The 22,571-nt window shown below is 39.1% G+C and overlaps 1 protein-coding gene and 1 long non-coding RNA gene across 3 annotated transcripts in view; one reads left to right on the top strand and one right to left on the bottom strand.

Moving 5' to 3' along the window:
- The window catches only part of LOC309484729, a 318,851-nt gene extending 313,768 nt beyond the window's left edge, over nt 1–5,083 (bottom strand). The window contains exon 1 of the long non-coding RNA XR_014200958.1: nt 4,923–5,083. This is a non-coding gene — a long non-coding RNA (uncharacterized lncRNA). The remainder of the gene's footprint in view (nt 1–4,922) is intronic.
- Nucleotides 1–9,651, top strand: part of pkd1b (polycystic kidney disease 1b) — a 32,088-nt gene extending 22,437 nt beyond the window's left edge. Inside the window, exons 34-42 of one of the 2 annotated variants that reach the window (XM_082151051.1) lie at nt 44–198; nt 3,496–3,608; nt 3,752–3,890; nt 4,018–4,140; nt 4,306–4,477; nt 4,578–4,868; nt 6,834–6,968; nt 7,062–7,376; nt 8,024–9,651. In XM_082151051.1, coding sequence (XP_082007177.1) covers nt 44–198; nt 3,496–3,608; nt 3,752–3,890; nt 4,018–4,140; nt 4,306–4,477; nt 4,578–4,868; nt 6,834–6,968; nt 7,062–7,376; nt 8,024–8,767 — 2,187 coding nt within the window. In that variant the 3' untranslated portion in view covers nt 8,768–9,651. The remainder of the gene's footprint in view (nt 1–43; nt 199–3,495; nt 3,609–3,751; nt 3,891–4,017; nt 4,141–4,305; nt 4,478–4,577; nt 4,869–6,833; nt 6,969–7,061; nt 7,377–8,023) is intronic. The other variant, XM_082151052.1, reaches the window with a different exon arrangement.
- The last annotated feature ends 12,920 nt before the right edge of the window (nt 9,652–22,571 follow it).

Raw genomic sequence — 22,571 nt, forward strand, 5'->3', positions numbered from 1 at the left:
ATATTTATTGGTCTGTTGTTTTATGTATTATGCTGATAATCAGAGCTGCTTAGTCTATAAGTTCTTCCTGTTGGTGGTTCTGATGGTGAACTACCAGGAACATGTGCAGGAGGCTAACAGCAGACTGCTTCAATCAGCTATAAAACACACGCTGATCTCAGCTTCACCAGGGCAGCCGAGTCTCACTGCGTTATCAGGGTGAGCCAGACTATATTTTCACCAGTAATCCTCATTTCCAGCTGAAACTGACCTGTTTTCTTTTTGAAGTGCCAGAGACCCCAGTGATGTGTGTGTATAAATAGATTTGTAGTGTTATGGTTGTAGGGAAGAGTCTAATTGAAAGCAGTATTCATTCCACAAAAACACAATCAAAGATAATCCAAATGGGGAAAGAAGATGAAAATAATCCACAGAAAGATAAGAATCCAACTGGGGAACAGGAAACACAACAGTTTTATATCCTGGCCTTACCAGAGGATATAAAAGATTGTACATATAAAGTCTTTTTAAATTGAAGTTAAAGTCTTTTTTTAAATCGACCCAACTCTGTAAACAAATTACATGGTTGCAGTTTAATTGATTCCTTAATTATTTTTTATGTGCAATTTTTTTGGTGTGTGTGTGTGTGTGTGTGTGTGTGTGTGTGTGTGTGTGTGTGTGTGTGTGTGTGTGTGTGTGTGTGTGTGTGTGTGTGTGTGTGTGTGTGTGTGTGTGTGTGTGTGTGTGTGTGTGTGTGTGTGTGTGTGTGAGATTGTATGTAGGAACTGTTTGTGTTATCTACATCATGTATGTTAGTGATGACCTGCCAGGGGACTACGGATGAAAATTAGCCTTTGGCTAAATCCGATACAATGCAAATACAAGTACAAAATATTGTACATGGTCCCTTTTCAAATAAATAAATAAAATAAACTTAATTAAAGACAATGACCAACACAAGACAGCTTAAAAACAGGGGTATATACACAACATAACAAGAGATTAGCATGGCACAGGTGAGACTCACTTTGAAAACAAATAAGGGAAACTAAGGCTGCATCTGAAAACTTAGGCAGCTGACTTGTTGCCTCACTGCCTTATAGGCAATGACTCTGCAGGAAAGTTTGCACAAAGGCACCTCACGAAACTGATTTCGGACAGACTTCTGAGGCAGCGTTACAGTTTAATGATCTACAGCAAAATAGGGCGAGATTTGGTGAGAACTAAACAAATATTTAATTACTACAGTAGTAATTTCTTGCTAGAAATTACATCAGAAGTGGAAAACGCTGGTAAAAAAACACATACATTTACACACAAATTGACCAACAACTGCAACTTTCAGATGCCATCTTTCTTTTTCTAGCTGTACTGTCACAGAATGGAAAGCACAGGATTGTGGTATATCAAGGCAGCGAAGGATACATATATGCTAAGGATACACAGCGAAGAATACATAATATATGCTATAGTGATGTTACATATGACACTGAAGCATCGATGCGCGTATCACACAAGCGAAACAATAGGTGTGTTCGACATAGGCTGCGGCTGGATGTAACCGATCGGCGAGAGTAGCCGCGTGCAGGCGGGGAGGAGCTGCAAACGGAGACGTGAAGTCGGACACTTTCTGGTTCCCGTAGTGACCGCCCACGTGGTGTTTGCATACTTTACCACAGCTGCAGTGAAATGAATGCAATATTTGCCAAATAATACACAGATGTTTCAGAGACATTTTCATTAAATACTTTATGTACTGCTTCACACAGCGTCTGTTTGAACAAGAATAAAGTTCAACAAAAAGCTACTATCAATGAAGTGGAGTCTACGTTTTTTAAGCAGTTTTAATTTGATAAACATGACACAATATAACATCGCAACGACATGAAAAGAGTGTTTACTGTTATAAAAAAACTGATTTGTGAGCTTTAGATGAACTAAAGGTGTTTGAATAAACACGAAACACACGTGATCGTTGTCATGCGGTGAATCCGGCCAATCGTGGAACAGCTGTGTCGTCATCAGCCCTCCTGCAGCCCAGTGCAGCCGCTCTTGAGAAGCTGCGCTGGCTGAGTTCTCCGGCTACTCCCGAATCGCTCTCGCGGTACTTTGATGGCATACGTCACAGTCACGTGGCGTCGGCGCTGTATCAAGTCGGACAAAATTTCTAACCGGCATGCACTGCTTCAAGTCAGCCGCCGATCGGTCTGCGCAGAGCTGCATGAAGTCGAACAAGCCTAATTTCTAGTGAAGCCCCGTATCGGGGTGTGTATTGGTTTACTAGAGTCACGTGATCGATGACAAACGAAGCCTCACTTTCTCTCCAGTCACGTGCGCGTTTCGCTTTGGGTGTCAGAAGGCTCGAACTCCAGATCGTATTTAACGAGTCGTTGCCTCAGTCTGGTTGATGTGTTTGTGAGGAGAGTGCTGTAGCCTACTTTGAAAGTTAAACAATATATTACATTTAAATAAGCAAAAAAATTTTTCGCTACTTAGGCTATTATTTTTTGTTGTTGTGTCTTTTTGTTTTTGTAAAATCTTTGTACTTTTTGGTGATTTTAGGTAATTTGGTGTTGGTATTGGGGTTTAGGGTGGGATTAGGGGAGAGGGGTGTTGGTGTTTGGTGAAGGGTTTGTATTTAGAGCAATGGCAACATCCAAAAATATAAAAATAATTAAAAACTTTATCAACCTTCTGTCATTCCTACAGTTGATTAAGCACTATCAGTAACAAGTGTCCTAAGCACATTTAATAACAGATGATCCTATCAGACAATGTCCTTATTCATTTTGTGTGTGTGTGTGTGTGTGTGTGTGTGTGGAGAGAGAGAAATATATATAGAGCCTACATTAGATCTTATTGAATCATATAAGCTCATTTTATATTTTAATTGTCACACTTTAATGGGTAAAATAATTTATTTAATGAACAAATCAAACACAAACATGTACGCTTTTTATTTGTACACATAACATTGAAACTATGGAGTGTGTTGTGGTTGCTTCATCTGCCAGAGCTTCTAACACAGGCTTCTGGCTGCTTTATTTTAAATAAGCACCAGATGGCGCTGCTCTCGGCGCTGTTCTCGACACTCTCGAAGCTTTGAATCTTTTCCCGGAACAGTCAGGGGAAAGCCTCAGTGATTCATGAGGCTTCATTTCCCCATCCCTAATATGCTACCTTCAAAAATGTATCAGATGAAGGTATCTCAGGAGACAGGAAGTGAAGCTAACATTGGATTCGGACGTGCCTTGATTGCCTTCCTACCCTGAATTGCGTCCTCTGAAGGCAGCATTTTTAAGTTTTCGGATGCAGCCTAAGGAAACCAACGAGGAAAGGAACAAAGACAGGAAATAAAAACCAGAAACAGCAGGACAACAATATCAAAATAAAAGTCCTTGAACACACACACAAAATAGAATATATATTATATATACACAGTGTATGTGTATCTGTGTTGTAGTTTGTCATGAATTAGTGAAAGTCTTTTTATTTCAAGACATATTACTTTCTCAGATGGATGAATGCAGAACAGTGGATAGATGAGAGATTGATTTCACACCTACATGAAAACCCTTCTCTTTCTCTAACTGGCCCTGCAAGACTGCAGAAAATTCATTTTCAAGACGGTAAAGACTCTATTTACTACTTATATATATGTATGCATCCTTTTGAGAGTTTGTAAAAAATAAATAGATAAATAAAAAAATCCTAACTTTTGTAGAATTTTTAATTTTATTTATTTATTTATTTATTTATTTGTTTTACAAAGTCTGCAGTCAAAACATCAGAGATCAGTTCCACTCTGGTCGACTTCCTTTGATTCTGAATGCTCATGTTTCATCACGTACAAACCCTGGACACCAGATCTCCTCAGCACACAGCAACAACACTCCAGCACTTTCAACGGGGTGAGAGATAGTACAACACAGAGAAGGACTATCAGTGTGTAAATAAGCCTGAACAGCTGTATGGGAGAATATAGTAACATTATCATGCATTTGATTCCCGTAAATGATCACAATCTCCTCTTTCAAGGCCAAGGACTAAGAGCGCATCATGTGCATTCAGTCAGACAGAGGAAGTAATGCTTGGGAACAACAGTGAATCCACACACCAGATCATGTCGGACCTACAGACAGCAAACTGGATGACAACACGGTATGTCACTATAGTATAAAATATATTTATTATCTCTACATGTCCAGTCGTGCACTAATACTGTACAGTAAGTATGGAATTTTTATGCTAACATTAGAATCAGACACTCATCATGCTCATCAGCTCTATGTTTTTTGAGGAACTGTCTTATGTTTTCTGTGACAGGACACAGGCAGTATTGATCGAGTTCACTCAGTATCATAAACAGACGGGCATCTTGGCACCAGTTTCTGTTCTCCTGGATCAAACACACACAGGCAGAATCCTGGCTTTCATCTCTATCCAGCCTTTTCACATCTCTCCATTATCTGGTCCAGACTTACACGTCACATTGACGGTACTGGCTCTCCTACAAGACTTATTTACAATAGAAACAAATCTTGCAGTTTGAACAGAATCAGAAACAAGTTAAAAAGGATTTGTGGTCTTCTCTCTAGATTGTGCTTTTGCTGTTCGGCCTGTACTTTGTGAGTGCTGAAGTATGGGCCTTGATCATGAAGCCAAGTCAATACCTGAGGCAAGCCTGGTGCTGGTGGTTTCAGCCATTGTTAGCTCTTCTTACACTAGCAGCAGCTGTCCTTCGTCTGTGTTTCCTCTACACGACTGAAGCCTGTGTCTCCAGACATCGCTCCCGGCCCACATCCTTTGCTGACTTTCACAGTGCTGCCATACTGGCCAGGAAATCCAATCAGCTCTCAGCAATCTTATTAACCATCCTGGTTCTAAAGGTAGGCTATTGTTCCTAAAACAAAGGAATGATTTGTCAAAAACATTTCTGGAACTACACTGAACAAAATGATAAACGCAACACTTTTGTTTTTGCCCCCATTGTTCATGAGCTGAACTCAAAGATCTAAGACTTTTTCTATGTACACAAAAGGCCCATTTCTCTCAAATATTGTTCACAAATCTGTCTAAATCTGTGTAAGTGAGCACTTCTCCTTTGCCGAGATAACCAGTCAGTATCTGGTGTGACCACCATTTGCCTCACGCAGTGCAACAGATCTCCTTTGCATAGAGTTGATCAGGTTGTTGATTGTGGCCTGTGGAATGTTCACTCCTCTTCAATGGCTGTGCGAAGTTGCTGGATATTGGCAGGACCTGGAACACGCTGTTGTATACACCGATCCAGAGCATCCCAAACATGCTCAATGGGTGACAGTTTGTGCAGAAATTCTTTGGTTATGCAAACCGATTGTTGCAGCAGCTGTCCGGGTGGCTGGTCTCAGACGATCTTGGAGGTGAAGATGCTGGATGTGGAGGTCCTGGGCTGGTGTGGTAACACGTGGTCTGCGGTTGTGAGGCCGGTTGGATGTACTGCCAAATTCTCTGAAACACCTTTGAAGGCCGCTTATGGCAGAGAAATGAACATTCAATTTACGGCCAACAGCTCTGGTGGACATTCCTGCAGTCAGCATGCAATTGGACGCTCCCTCAAAACTTGCGACATCTGTGGCATTGTGTTGTGTGATAAAACTGCACATTTTAGAGTGGCCTTTTATTGTGGCCAGCCTAAGGCACACCTGTGCAATAATCATGCAGTCTAATCAGCATCTTGATATGCCACACCTGTGAGGTGGATGGATTATCTCGGCAAAGGAGAAGTGCTCACTAAAACAGATTTAGACAGATTTGTGAACAATATTTAAGAGAAATAGGCCTTTTGTGTACATTGTGTACGTCTTAGATCTCTGAGTTCAGCTGTGGGGGCAAAAACAAAAGTGTTGGGTTTATCATTTTGTTCAGTGTAGATTTGCATTTCCTGAAGGAAATATCAATACATGCTGCAAAATGGCAGTAAAATCTATTCACTGAATGCATATTATTCATTTATCCATGCATGTTCCATTTTTTTATTTTATTCTATATTCAAAATGTCTTAACGGGATCTTCTGGTGAAACGACAGACATTTACAATTGAGTTTTTTATATTCAACCCCAAGCTCAGATTAAGATATGTCTCCATCCAATCAACAACCAATGCATGGAACTAAGGGTTACTTACACTTTTTATTTCCATAACTAGTAATGAACTTTGCAACTACATGTCACCTAACTTTCATTAATTTGCAACTACATGTCAACTAACTCTCATTAGATTATTAGTAGACTTAGAGTAAAGATTAGTAGAATAATTTGGCATGTACTTTCAAGGTTACTTATAGTCAGTCTGTTGAGGAACCATCAAAATAAAGTGTTATAAAAAATTCTACTAAGAATATATATTATTCTAGCAGTCAACGAGTACTCTGACTGGTAGTTGACGTAGTTGCAAAGTTTTTTTTATAGTTAGCAGAATGTCTAAAGTGGACTATCGAAATAAACCAAGTCCTTGCCCTACTTTTTTCCATAATACATTTTACTCAGATAATTGTCACAATACATTTTACTCAGATAATTGTCACAATACGGAAGTATACGGTCTATATCAATGGGAGATTTTCAAACTTTAATCTTGAATATCTTATAACATTTATGAATACAAATATATTTTAGCACACCTATTACGACCTAAGAAATGACCAACAAAGCATCAGTTTGAATGGCGCCTGTAATTTTCGAGTTTAATTAATTGCAGTAATGGGACACTTTGGGTCTTAAAGTCCCTTATATTGTACTAAGTCAAGCTTTATAATCAGTTTCTTTTGGTCAGTCAAGGTGTCGAACAGGTATTAAGTGGTGTGTTTTTACAGATGGTGGGGATCCTGCGGTTTGTTAGGCGATGGATGGTGATAGGACGAGTTATTCGACAGGTATTCCCTCAGATTTGTGGCGTGGTGTTTCTGCTGCTCCTCCTGTTGCTTCTGTTCTCTCACACAGGCATCATGGTACAATGTTTTTTTTTCATTTGACTTTCCATTGTATTTTTGCTCTAAATAATTTTTGCACCTGAAAACGAAGCCCACATCTTTCTCTTTCAGCTCTTCTCGGGTACAGTGGAGGGCTTTAGGACCTTAGGGCAGGCGAGTTCCTCTCTGCTCTGTTTGTTAAAGGGGCACATGGGGTTACGTCGACTTTGTGAGCATCATTCGGTGGTGGGACCCCTCTATTGCCTGTCTGCCGTAGGCATTGGATTCTGGGTGCTGGGGCGCTTATGTGCAGCTGTATTGATTCGAACCTACCGAATGGTACAGACAGACATTTACCGACCATCCATGGAGCCGCAGGACTATGAGATGGTACAGTTTCTCATTAAACGACTCAAGCTCTGGATGGGGCTCAGCAAGACCAAAGAGGTACAAATACCATGTCCGACTATTATAAAAATGATTGAATCATTCATCAACTTTAAAAAGTATAACAAATTTCACATTGACTTAAAATAGAATAAAAAACAGAATAAATAGAAAACAGTTACTTTAAACTGTAATAATATTTAACATTATTAATGTTTGTATTTTTGATCAAATAAATGCAGCCTTGCTGAGCATAAGATACTTATGGAAGCTTGTTTTTGCCACAGAATATATAAAAAAAAAAGTTAATGGCGACTTTTTATCTCACAATTCAGATTTTTTTTCTCAGATCATATAAAGTTGCAATTGTGAGGTATAAAGTCAGAAATGCATGATACAAAGTTGCATGTTAAAAAGTCAGAATTGTGAGATATAAACAAGCAAATCTGAGGAATCTTTTTTCCCTTAGAATTGGACTTTATAACTCGCAATTGCGACTTTATATCATACAATTCTGACTTTATAACATGCAATTGCGACTTTATATCTCGCAATTCTGAGAAATAAAGTCAGTTAAAATGTTTTATTCTGTGGTGGAAACAAGCTTCCATAGATACTTCTTTCATAACATAACATAACATAAAAAAAAAATAAAAAAAAATCTTATTCCAAAACCCCAAACTTATTCCATTTTATTTCCTTTGTAGTTTAGACACAAAGTCAAATTTGAAGGAATGGTTCCTCCACCCTCCAGATCCTCCCAGGGCTCTGAAGCCTCCAACTGCTCCGTTCCGCTCAGTCCCATCGGGCCCCGCCAGGCATCCTCTGCCTCCTCTTTGGCCTCCGATTCATCTGTCATTTCAGACAGTTTTGACTTTCACCATTATGTGGACCGCCTGGTGCCATGTGTTGACAGCCTTCTGGCAGGTTTCGACCGCGTCAACCAGCTGACCGAAGAAGTGTATAACTTTGAGCTCCAACTTCAGCAGATCCAGAGCATAATCTACCAGAGAAGAGAGCAGGCTCAGCAGGTGACCTTTGAGGGACGTGATCCAAACCCTAAGCCGCCAGCACTCCGTCGAAATCCATCTACCTCTGTTTTGGAATGTGACCCCACTCCAGGTTCTGTCCAAGGTGTCATTAATACCCTTCCACGACGCCGTGCTACACACTCAGAGTCCTCCCTGATGGGGTCTGCTGCTCAGTCAGGTAACAGAATACTTTCTGCACTGGATGGAGGGATGAACAGTCCAAAAAACCTTAGGAAATTGGGCGTCCCAAGACGCAGAGTCTGGAATTCAGTCACCTGCCATTCTGCTGACACTGCTCAGAGGTTGCCTGCATCTCACAGCACTGTGGCCTTGCCTGCGAGACCCCGGAGTGAAGACGGAGACCGAGAGCGTGTATGTGACGGTCTGCCGATTAAGAGACAGGCATGGCACACTGAATAAGTAGCTCAATTGTCATGGCTTTAATTTTGCTTTACTATCTACTACTATTATTTACTTTCATTTGTATCTTTTGACACAGTGAATGCACAGTGTGTTAGTCACAGTCGCTTTCGATTTTGTGAATTGTCTACCTCTTGACTTGTGCTTTTGCACTGCTTTTCATGTTAAAGTGTTTGTTTCCCTTTGGTTTCACCATGTTCAGGCTCTGTGGAACACATATCTTGTTGTATATTGAAGAATCTGTTTTATTTTTGTCAATCAAATGACACGGCCCTCCTAAAACTGTGGCTTAAACATCAGGATATTTGTGTTTCATTCAAAGAATTTAGTTGCCATGTTTAGTCAAAGCATTTTGTGCCATGTTTGAAAAAATAAAACAGATTCTTATAGCGCCTAACATGATTTGCTGAATATGTAAACTTTAATGAATCAAACCTAATTGCATCATTAATTCTATTTTAATTAAACCTTACTTTTTTTTCTAATAACACTGCAAAATATTATATTCTTAAACAGTTGCAATGCCTAAAAACCCTTAAAAGGAGATAAAGATATCCCTTATGCAAAGAAAATATATTTTCTTACATATGAACAATCAATATATTAAATTATTTAACTTATATTGAAAATATACAGAATAATATATTGTGTTAATATATTACAATATACTGTAATGTATAATACATAAGGAATTGACATTGTTCATACATTGAAAAATATGTGATGTGACACAATATGTACTTTTATATCCTAATGTATGTAATTTTGTATTCAATAATACACTTCATAATATAAAGATTTGATAAAATGTACTGTGTGTGTGTATAAATATATTTGGATGTACTAGATAAAGTATATTCACATTTATATGGGATATGTATGTCCAATGTACATGATTATGAGGAAAATATAATATACTGTATATATATAGATATAAATAAATAAAAACATCCAATTGTCTAAAAATAAATTCAGTAAACACTCTTTATCTTATATAACATCACATATGTATACATGTATAAATGTATTATGTAATATATCATTTCATTTCATTTCATTTCAATATATCATGTATATATTTTCCAGTATTTTCTCGTATATTTTTGTTTATAAGGGATAATTGAAAGGAAGTTGAGAAATGGATGTAAGGTCATTTAGAAAGGGATAGTTTACGCAAAAATGGCAATCCCGTCATTCACTCACTTTCCTGTTCCAAACCTGAATGATTTTCCCTCTTTATTTTTCTAAGAAAATGTATTTTGAAGAATGTTGGGAACCAAACAGTTTTGGTTACAATTGAACAACCCTAATGCAACCACTAGATGGCACTAACATCAAACTAATATAATGAGGAATGTAAACAGTCTGAAATCAGGACTTGGAAGGCAAAGCCTAAGACCTAAGATCAGCAGCCAGTTGCAACAAACTGCTAAAGCTAAGAAAACCCTAGTGGCTATACCCGTACAATTATTACGAAAGGGTTTTCTCAGCTTAAGAGGTTTAGGATGCTAATATGTTCTCACATCAACTTAGAAGCATAAGCACTTGCCATGTGCCTTCATTGAAACCTGCAGTACTATTTTTGAATTCAAATACTACAGTTTATCCCAACAGATTTCAGAAATGTCCCGGTCAAGCATCTAGGAAACGTCTGTTTTAATATTTCCTGATCATGCATGCAGCTCAATAGTATCTGGTTTACTTGTATTATGACTGAGAGCTTCATGGCGAATGTGAATGCACATTAAATGCGTCTCTAGCGACCCAACGACAGACGCACTGAGCAGATTTAAGAAAGAGCATCAGGAAGAGAACACTCCATACAAAGTCCCTCTTCTGTCTTTCCCTTTCGGATTATATAAGAGGCATAACCCAGCGCATGCAGGCATGACGTAACCTGACAGTCCGCAGTCTGCCCTTCCTCATGTAAACAGCCTTTGCATCCCTAAAGGCTTGACCCAGTCCCAGGCCCTCCTGCCTCCCGCAGCCTGTCTGCCTCAATACATACCTAGAAGTTCCCCCTCATCACGGCCCCCCATCGTCTAAGTTACTTATTCGGAATATTCAGCCATTCATAAACACTCTGAGGGTCAGGAAGTGCTCTTACAGTTGAGACAGGGCTGGTTTTATATGTTTTTAAGTTTATACGTTTTATTCAAATTAGACTTGTATTTCTATTCGAGAATGCCGAAAAACATTCTTTTTAGCAATCTAGGTGGCCTCTTTCTTATTTTCATCAAATCTCCCACTGAAAGCCCAACTCTAGAACACATTTTACTCTCTGAATGTGGCACACATGTGCTTGTTAAAATAAATCAGTATTTTTGACCAATAAAAATAGTTTGCGCAAGATATATTATCATAATGCTTTAAAAATAAGTCTTATTATTTTATGTTATTTTCCTTCTCAAGTAACTTGTTTTAAGGATGGTCAATTTACTGGAAAACATGACAAAATGACTGATAAAGTGATGATTTTTTGCAGTGTGGAGGTAAGTAGAAGATGGAAGGATTTGGAGGCCCCATTTCCCTCTTTCTTTCACTCTCCCTCTGTGCATGTCCTCACTTGACCCTCGTGAGTGAAGCTGAGGAAATGTGGGGGGAGAGAGAGGGAGGTTCTTACATAATGGGTTTATACGTGTGCAGTTATAAACACGTGTGTGTGGGGGGGGGGGAGGAGGAAGGGGGAGGGAGAGAGACAGACAGACAGGATGGGGATGTGTCACAGTTAGTTTCTGTGTGTTACAAGCAAGGCAGTGTAAAAGCAGAGGGTCACGATCAGAGATCATGTCTAATTTTAATTGCTAATAGGACATAGAATGTGATCAGTTGTGGGATGCTTTTTTACTTCTCATAAACTTGAAATCTATAAAAAAATTATACAATATAAATAAATAAAAATACTGACTGCACCTTTAAATAAATAAACTTTGAAAGATCTAATTTGCTATAAATATACATGAGTAGCAGTGTGATATGGCTGTACATCAGCACGGCTCCGTAGGTTAACACAGCATGCTGATACAGACATGTTGCACTGCTACTCCCTGTGATATTGCTCATTTATACAACAGTTTGACAGCACAAGGGAGTACTTTAAATAAATAAGAAAAAACAACAACGTAATGTGTCTTTAAAAACCCTCTTTTGCGCAGAACAACTTCCTAATCCACCATGGATTCAAATCTCAAGTTGTAACAGTTGAGCCCAAGCCTTCGTTACTCATTCTAAAATGTCAAAATTCACAAGTAATATCACAATCCTTTTTCAATACTAAATATGGCATATTATTTATATCAAATATTATTTAACATATTATGTATATAAAATAATATGTATTGAACAACAATATTTAAATTAACAATAGCCATTATAAAATAAACCCTGCCTCCCCGTGTTATTCAACGGGATTTGAGACCAACTAAACAATTTAATTACACTTCAAATATCTTTTTTGCGAAGGTGGTTTCTGTCATTTATGTAGTTTTTATTACGCTGATGTAAATTCAAGTGTTTGTTTTTAGGTAGTTAATTGATGCTTTAAAAACGGTGGTGTGACGTCATGATTGACAGCTGTGCTTGACAGGTTCTCTGAGAGAAGTAGTCACCGAAGCACCAACAGACGTTTTTTCGGGATCTTCGGAGAACTGAGGAGATTGGAGCTTTAAATTTAATATCTAAATTTCTATAATTAATTATTTCACACCGAGAGTGAGGGCGGGGCCTTGATTTTGCAGCTTTACTTCCTGCTCACTACTGCGCAGGTCTGGTCCCGAGATCGCTACTGCGCAGACTCAAGCCCCAAGATGTCAGCGCCATATCGGGACACTGGCGGGCTTCACTTCTCACCAATGGAAGAGAGCGAAGGGGCGTCGTCCATATTTTTTACAGTCTATGGTCTCACCGCACAGGCACCCAGTGTGTGCGTCTTAAATTAGTTGCTTACATTTACAAAATGAGCCTATAGCAAACATAAGCCATTTTAATCAAAATAAAGGTCCATGTTGTATAAAATGTCCACGAAAGTTAATTAAATGTTTAGTGAAATTAGAAAATATGTAAGACATCGTTAATTTGTATAGCCTACATGCATGTTTTTATATCCACATATTTTGTTCTAACGTCACAAGTAATAATCTCAGGGTTAACTGGATTTTACGATTCTTTTTGTAGTGTGGTATTGGTGGTGATGTACTAAAATCATAGAAAGTAAAAGAAATGGACACAGCGACCCCGGTATTGGATTCAACGGAGAAAAGTGAAGTCTCCCTGACTAAAATAAACATTGTCACGTGTGGACTTTTCTTCTTCTCACAGTTGATTCCTGATGGTTAAGAGGACAATTACATGAGTCGCCCCCTGTCGTTTCACAGAATAGTACAACGGCGAGCACGTTGAGTATAAACGCCTCGTCCGTTTAGGGAGGTGTGCGCGCAGTGGAGCAGGCGAAAGTATAAACAAGGCCAGAGCCTGTCTACGGAGAGCCTGCCCACTCCCTATTAAGTCCTATTGTACCGAATTTTGGTTGTAGTTCCACCAGAGTTCCACTGGGGGCGCTCGCCATGAGTGCAAAATGAATGGGAGTCAATGGGGCTAGACGGCTAAATTTGTCTCTTTCACCCGATTGCCGTTGAGAAATCTCAGATTTGATTGTAGGTTTTGCAAGTTCAACATGGGTTATAGGTCGAAAGTTGAATGAACGAGTACTTATGTCCTTTCGATTTCTTACAGGTTGAGTTGTTGTTGCCCATAACACACTAGCATTCTGCTAATGAACGCTGATTGGTCAGTGAAGGACTGATTACGACAAGAGATACAGCTTGATGGCATCGTGGCATCCGAAGCGGGACCAGAAACAAACAAAACAAAAACTCTTCTAGCACGTGTATTTACCTGTGTCAGCTGTGTTGTCGATGCCTCGAGAGAAAAGAAAGTGCCGAGCGCGAAAGCACCAAAGCGACTGAAGGATTGCCGACTTGCCGTCAAGCAGTATCTCTGGTCGTACGATGTGTGTGACGTCATTGACACTTTAAAAGACTTTTTAAAGCAAATAAGTGACTCAAAAAAATCGAACACCCAGCAATGTGTAATTTCTTTGCATCCCCTTTCGAAAACAACATTCAAATTACTCGACAAAAAATTATATCCTGAGAAAAGTGGATTTTGAGAGCAATATCTCCATAGACCTCCATTCATTCTGCACTCGTCCTGTGAGCGCCCTCATATGGAATCAGAGTGGAACTGCAACCAGTTCAGAAGCCGGAAGTACTGAGAGTGAAACTTCTCACCATATTAGACATTCTCTGGCCATACACAAGGTCTATACAACGGTTCTTTCTGGTTCTCGAATCTGATTGGCCCTGAACACTATTTGACCAAAAAATATCACAGCTGTCTTATAAAGACCTCAGGGAACTGTCAACTTGTGCAAGTTAAACATGACAGTACATGCAAGTCGATGAGATGCATCAATGTAACTCCACAACAACTACATACATGAATCCACTAACCGTTAGAAACGTCCAGGTGCAGTGTAAAAGTTGCAACCTCTTCCTGAGTCTCTCCATAAGGCTGCAACTCTACTAGCCTACTTATTTCTGAAATTTGACTGAAATTCACGTGTTTTGTTATTGCAGGAGTACCCGAAGCTCGTGTAAAGGATCGGCCGTCTTCTGAACGGAGGCAGGGAGCAGAAGCTCATTTGCATTTAAAGGGACACACACAAACAGCGCGTTTTTGCTCACACCCAAAAATGAGCAACTTTGACAAGCTATAATAAATGATCTGGGGGGTATTTTGAGCTGAAATTTCACAGACACATTCTAGGGACACCGTAAATTTATATTACATCTTGTGAAAAGGGACACAATGTGTCACCTTTAAAGCGTCTTCAAAAAACTATTTTATTTATTTTTTGTTTTACTGAGATCACCTTTAAATATGAAGATGTGCATGTGAATCAGTATGTACCAGCTAATTTATCAAATTATTGCTGGAATGAGAAAAGTGTGATTAAGTCACTTCACTCTCAATTACAGCATTAATGTCTTTGATAACATTTATCTAATAGGTTTTCCTCTTTTTAAGAACACCTCAGCACTGTATTGGGTCTCATTTTCTATTGTGTCTTTAACTACTATGTACTAACATTTCAATTAATAATTTGATTCAATACTCTTATTGTGTACATACTTAAATATAAAACACCGGCTTATAATTACAGCTGTAATTAATTTCTGTAATTACATCTGTAATTACATTGTTGACCTTTCCCTTACACCGAACCATACCACCAAACCTGTCCCTAACCCTACCTGTATCCCACCTCAATAACAGCAAAAGTGTTTTGCAACTTTTTTGGTTTTCTATTTTTCTTTTTATGTAAGGTCATAGTAGAGGCAGAGGCCTGTTAGGTCTGCCATAACAACACTGGCTTAACCAATGGCACAAACTTAAGGAGGAGCTACCTGATTGTCTGAAAATGTCAGATGAGGAAAGTGTTTAAAACTTGTTTGGAAAGTTTAAGATTTTTGCAATTCTGTTAATGGTGCAAAATTTTAACCTTCAAAGGAGAGAAAGAAAGAAAGAAAGAAAGAAAGAAAGAAAGAAAGAAAGAAAGAAAGAAAGAAAGAAAGAAAGAAAGAAAGAAAGAAAGAAAGAAAGAAAGAAAGAAAGAAAGAAAGGGGTAGCACTCTGTTTTATTGCTTGAAGACTTATTAGAGATCTTAAGAATGTTTCTGACTTAAGCAAAAAATGTCTTTCAATCTCCATTTAGTCTCATTCCTAGGAGAAGCAATTTATGTATTTTTTTCTTTTCTTATGGGATATTTGACTGTTGCTGAGTGGAAAAATCCTGCGGAAGTGGTATAAAAGGAAGAGTTAGAAAAACATAAGAGCAACAAAGAGATGGGATGAGAGGGGCGGATCCTCAATGAACAGAGTCAGATGGTGATTGGCTGGAGAAAGAAAAGCTGAGAAAGAAAAGAAAGCTGCCTTTGTGAGGTCACTGCCTCCACAACAGCTTCCACCCACAATGGGAATCAAGCTGTGTGTCCAGTCAGCCAGGACTTTTCTCAGTGAGTAACAACTATTAGGCTACTAGTGTTTCAGCCAGCAGCATCCTGATAAGTTCTTTATTTACAAGTTTTCATCAGGGATACGAGCAAGAAAGAAAAACTTAAAGGGATAGTTCACCCAAAAATGAAACTTCTGTCACCGTTTACTCACCGTCATGTTGTTCTAAACCTGCATGATTTCTTCTGTTGAACATTAAAGGTATAGCGGAGGATCTTTCCAAATTTTAGATAAGACCCGCCCTCTCCACTTTTTGAAAAGTTTGATTGATTCACCAGAATGATTGACAATTAGGAGGACCAATAGTTTAGACTACCCACCAGGAAGTAAAACATCCTCCGCTATACCTTTAAGAGAGAAATATCTTCGTGTATTTTGTCCATTCAATGGACAAATTATCTTCTTCCATGTTCCACAGAGGAAAGAAAGTCAACCGGGTTTGAAACTACATGACAGTGAGCAAATTATGACAGAAGTTTAATTTATTAATCTCTTTAACTGAATCATTCTGAATGACTGTTGATCTGATTATTGTCCTGTCCACATGTTGCTGCTTAAGTATAATGTGATCATAGAGTTAGTTCATAAATGATAACGGTTTGATGCTTAAATGGTCCTCTTGTTTAACAAAACAGAAATGATAACATATGATATCATAAGCAAATGGTAACAGAATACAAAAAAAATGTGTGAACTATCTCTTTAAAGGGGACCTATTATGCCCCTTTTTACAAGATGTAAAATAAGTCTCTGATGTACCCAGAGTGTGCATGTGAAGTTTTAGCTTAAAATACCCCACAGATAATTTGTTTTATCATGTTAAAATTGCCACTCTTTGGGGGTGATCAAAAATGTGTGTCCCTTTAAATGCAAATGAGCTGGTGCTCTTGGCCTCTTTCAAGAAGTGGCCGGAGCTTCAAGAGCTCATGCTCTTGTGTCAGAACAATCTCACGCACTGAAAATGTAGCGTGTTCAGTTTGAACCGGAGTCGGACAATAATGCATACAGAGCCAGAGAATATATGCTGCATAGAACAGGTAAAGTTTAGTTGAATTACGGTTATAACTTATGTTGTCATTTTGCTTTTATCGACTATAATTAATACAAGCCTGTTGTAGCGGACCCCGACATAATGATGGCCTAAACTTTACTGATGAGTTTTATGTAGTTTATTGTACTTCACGTTCACAGAAAAGATGAAGGTTCCGTTTCACTCAAGAAAATCACTTTAAAATCTGAATAAAACACAGTAAGAGAAGTGCGCATTAAAGTCTTATCTATAAACTCTCTCTCCCTTGCATTATCATCAACATACACAGCGAATTGCACAAAAATACTTGTTACAACTAACAGTAAACTAATATATATAGACCGTATGCCTTTTCGAGGGGTGCTTAATAAACTAGTTAACTTTATACCAGTAAAATGACTCCTATGAACTGTAATAAAGTGCGCGCTCTCCCTTTCATTACTGATGTGAAGTATCGCTCCGGAGATTGCAAGCTGGAGCACGAACAGTTGGTACAAGTGATCCTTCCTCAAGTAACAACTATTTAAAGGGATAGTTCACTTTGAAATAACATTTTGGTATGTTTTAGCTTACCTCAAGGGCATCCAAGATGTAGCTGTCTTTGTTTCCGCAGTAGTTTCAATTTTGATATTTTTAGGTCAAACCGTTCTTGTCTGGTCACCACCTCAAAGAGCATACACAGAGAAGTCCAAATTAAACAATTCCCCATCGTAAGTACACATTGATGGCCTAAGACACGAAACGAGCTGTTTGTGTGAGAAAACGAACAGTATTTATATAGTTTTTACCTCTTATACACAACCAAGTGATCTGAGGGCGCGTGCACTTCCTGGTATGTGACGTGTGCGCGCGTTCTGGCTTAAGCCCAATTTATACTTCTGCGTCGAACTCACGCCGTAGCTACGTCGTAGGCTGTGTGTAGCGTGCGTACCCTTCGGCATACCCTGACGTACACCTCTCCAAAAATGTAACAACGCGTCAACTCTACGCGGATGCAAGCACTGTGATTGGTCTGCTAGGACCCCTCCCTTGGGTTTCACATGCTCCCTCTGCAAGTGTAATTGTGCGTCAACGCGGACAACGACGCAGAAATATAAATGAAAACCAACGCGTTGCCTACAGCGTAGAGGCTCCGGCGTAGGTCAGACGCAGAAGTATAAATCAGCCTTTAAGTTTAAAGTTTAAGTTTAAAATTAGTCTGTCCCTGCGTCCCATTGTGCATACTATCCACCCTATCTGCCCTAAATAGTATTGACAATAACTAATGTCACATATAGGCCGCTGTACGTGAGCTGTATCGTTCAGTTTCGTTCCGACAAACGGGGCACTAATTTTTCTTTTGCTCAATATGTTCAACGTTAATAAAAGGTATCCAAGCAAAAAGTTCTCCACGCATTATCCTGCAGTTAATGAGAAATTGTAATTTATTGGCGCACTATATTGACTGCGTATTGAGACATGTAAAACTGTTGAGCTAGATTTTCAACCAATCAGCATCGAAAATGTAAGTAGGTCACAGCTGAAATCAAGCCAATATCACTACGCACATGTAAACATGGAGGAGGACGTAAGCAGCACATCTTCATCTGATAGCGGCGATCAAGCTCGATTAACACCCGTAAAGTGTATTCGTCATGTCGGAAAAGATGGTGGGAAAGGTCCGCAGCCCTTTACTGAAGTCCGATGGGAAAAAATCAAGCATAGGAATGGCTCAAAACGTCGGACACTACGGAGCTAACGTTAGCTATTGCTAACATGTTGCCCTCCTGGACAAACCGGTCTCTGATTTCCCAACAACTACGGGTTTCACCCGGCCTGCTATCTGCGTTTTATAGACGCTTGACTTGTGTGTATGTGTGTGATGGGTAGGTTTAGTGGTCGGGTTAGTGTATGTGTGTGTGTGTGTGTGTGTGTGTGTGTGTGAGAGAGAGAGATAGGCCGCTGTCGGTAGCCTAAAAGAGGCCTAGAAATAGGGTTTCGTCCCACCAAGTGGGGCACTACCTACTTTTTTTTTTTTACATCAGAAATATATAGAGATTCCTTAGGAAAAAGTTCTCCACACACAACCTTGCAGTTTTTGATAAAAATGATGCTAAAGGTGCCCATTTAAAAAAAAGGGGAAAACATAGGGAATTTTGCACTTTCAAACCTGTTTATCATATAAACTCCAAAATGCCGAATCACCACTTGAAGTACAAAATAAACCAGTTTGAAATGTGTGATACCTGAAGTTGCTATCTAGGGACTGTAAACATAAGATTATCAAGAAAACTTCTACTGTAGCATTAACATCCCAATTACTTCTCATGTTCCAATTCAAAGGTAATATTTGAGGTAAAATCTGAATAACAAATAGAATTAAGTCAAAATATAATAACAGAGCTGCCAACTCTCACGCATTCACCGAGACCGACAGACTTGACAGAGCAGGTTAGTTATAATACGAAAAAAATCTCAGCTCTCAGATTCTGTCAATTTTATTACGAAATTCAAACAATAAATACCGTTTTGGTGTTTGTAATTGATCCCTAGCGCCACGTGACCCGATCATCTAGCTAATAGTAAATAAACACGAATGAACAATGTTGAAAGAAACAGTACTGCTTACCGAAATGTATATTCTTCATACATAATATCGATCAATCAATCAAACAAAGGGGTCAATAAAACAGCTGGAGAACAATTATGTCACATAACATTTACCTCAGGAAAGCCATTTAATGACCATAATATAGGCACGTTAGTTGGCTAGAAAAAGTATTTTGCTAAATATGTGTACTATATTACATAATTATTATATTTGTACTTATATCATTAAATAAAGTTGTTATTATAATAAAAAACGCATATTTAATCTGAGTTATTTTTTACCTTAAATAATACTGCAGCTGATAGTGTTGTCTGTATGTAGCCTATGTATTTTTTTTCTTGAGAAAAATTAACGCCTATCTTGTATACCTAATATTTATTCAAATGAGTCAATATTAAATCAAATCACAAGAATTGAAATCGTGAAATTTGTTTCAAGAAATTTGTAAAAAAAAAAAAAAAAAAAAAACCTAGCTTACCAGAAATTGTATATAAACATTGTAACATGTTGTTGTCACTAAACCTAATACAATTCAGTTTAGTTACAAAAATGTTTTGACAATCACAATACACTTATTGTGATGCAAGTTTTTTTTTTATTTAATTTTGATTTATTTCTTTACCTACCCACCTCTCTCTCTCTCTCTCACACACACACACACACACACACACACACACACACACACACACTAAAGGCCAATTTATACTTCTGCGTCGGGTGCGCGTAGAAGGTACGGCGTAGCATACGCATTGACGTGTACCATACGTCGTACCCTTCGCCGTACCCTGACGCGCACCTCTTCAAAAATGTAACTACGCGTCGCGGCGACGCGGACCGCAAGATCTGTGATTGGTCGGCTAGATAGCATCGCGTTTCCTCCTACCCATTTCCGGAATGATCTTCTGCACTCTGCACCGCCCGCCCGCCATTTTTAAATTCCGAAGATCAGTGAAGAGCCATGGAAATAGACTAAGTGACCGAGAAATTGCTTGAAGAAGTGCGGAAATACAGCCATCTGTATGACTCCTTCAGTCGCCATTGCTCGTAGAATCCTAAACTCAAAACAGCCGCGAGGAATGTAAACACAGTGGAACATTAAAACCCACCCGCGCCAACTAGCGTTTCGGCGGTGTAACTGCAGAGCAACACAGACATTCGCAGAAGTATAAATGCTCACGACGGCGTCGCCTACGTGCGTAGCCTACGACGTACACTACGGCGTACACTCGACGCAGAAGTATAAATTGGCCTTAACCCGACCCCTAAACCTACCCATCACACACATACACACAAGTCAAGCATCTATAAAACGCCGATAGCAGGCCGGGTGAAACCCGTAGTTGTTGGGACATCAGAGACCGGTTTGTCCAGGAGGGCAACATGTTTATTAGCAATAGCTAACGTTAGCTCCGTAGTGTCCGACGTTTTGAGCCATTCCTATGCTTGATTTTTTCCCATCGGACTTCAGTAAAGGGCTGCGGACCTTTCCCACCATCTTTTCCGACATGAAGAATACACTTTACGGGTGTTAATCGAGCTTGATCGCCGCTATCAGATGAAGATGTGCTGCTTACGTCCTCCTCCATGTTTACATGTGCGTAGTGATATTGGCTTGATTTCAGCTGTGACCTACTTACATTTTCGATGCTGATTGGTTGAAAATCTAGCTCAACAGTTTTACATGTCTCAATACGCAGTCAATATAGTGTGCCAATAAATTACAATTTCTCATTAACTGCAGGATAATGCGTGGAGAACTTTTTGCTTGGATACCTTTTATTAACGTTGAACATATTGAGCAAAAGAAAAATTAGTGCCCCGTTTGTCGGAACGAAACCCTATTTCTAGGCCTCTTTTAGGCTACCGACAGCGGCCTAATACTATTTAGGATGGATAGTATGCACATTGGGACGCAGGCTGTGTCTGTGCAAGCGCCGGAAAGCGCCGGAAGTGATCTCTCGTGCGTGTACGTCACTCATTGTTGAGAGATCACTTCCGATATAAAAACAATATAAATACTGTTCGTTTTCTCACACAAACCGCTCGTTTCGTGTCTTAGGCCATCAATGTGTACTTACGATGGGGAATTGTTTAATTTGGACTTCTCTGTGCATGCTCTTTGAGGTGGTGACCATAGACCTGCATTATATGACTGACAGACAAGAACGGTTTGACCTAAAAATATCAAAATTGAAACTACTGCGGAAACAAAGACAACTACATCTTGGATGCCCTTGAGGTAAGCTAAAACATACCAAAATTTAATTTCAAAGTGAACTATCCCTTTAATAAAACCTGTATTTTGTATTGTCCCTTTGTATTGACCCTCGTTCACAAAGCAGTCTGGTGTAAAATTATTCGCACAGACATGAACGAATTTAGGTAGTTGGTGGCGCATTCCCTATATAAATAGAACGAATCCACTGCATCTTCAGCGGCTCTGATGTCGGGAGTACATGGCGACTGTTATGTTCACTCTTATATCCAACAACAAAACACACAGTTGCTTACGAGACATTCTTGTCGCTACAGCTGCTCTGGCCTGGAGAAAATGGCAGACAGTGTACAACTCACTCAAGACAGGTCTATGCTAATACGGCAGAGTCCGTCAGCGTCACTTAGACATTCTAAGTTCTTAGACATTGCTTATGATTTATGGGGATTAAAAAAGGATTGGGTGGGTTTTTATCATTATAGGGTGGTTGTGTACACACACTGCCAAACTACATGTATGTAAAAAAAAAAAGTTAATTTGCATAATAGGTCCCTTTTAAGAACCCTTCGGTCTAAGTTAAGAGAACCTGAGAATGAGAAAGAAAGATTTTGCCAAGCTGATACACAACATCAAAGCTAAAAAGTGCAGACAGTGTTAGGAGAACACTAAATGAGAAACATATTTCAAGACTTCTTACAGTACAAACGAGTCAGGACAAAAAGAAAGCTTTATCATGTAGAAAAGTGCACTCAATTCAAGTACGAGCAAAGAAAGAAAGCTTCGCACAAAGAGTGCCCAACAAAACAAAACTTATTTGTAAAACTGAATAAGCTAGACACACTGACTCACACAACAATGTATTTGATTGTTAATCTGACATCAGTCAGTACAGTTC

The sequence above is a fragment of the Leuciscus leuciscus genome (genome assembly GCF_965113295.1).
Source record: "Leuciscus leuciscus genome assembly, chromosome: 21".
Lineage (NCBI taxonomy): Eukaryota > Metazoa > Chordata > Actinopteri > Cypriniformes > Leuciscidae > Leuciscus > Leuciscus leuciscus.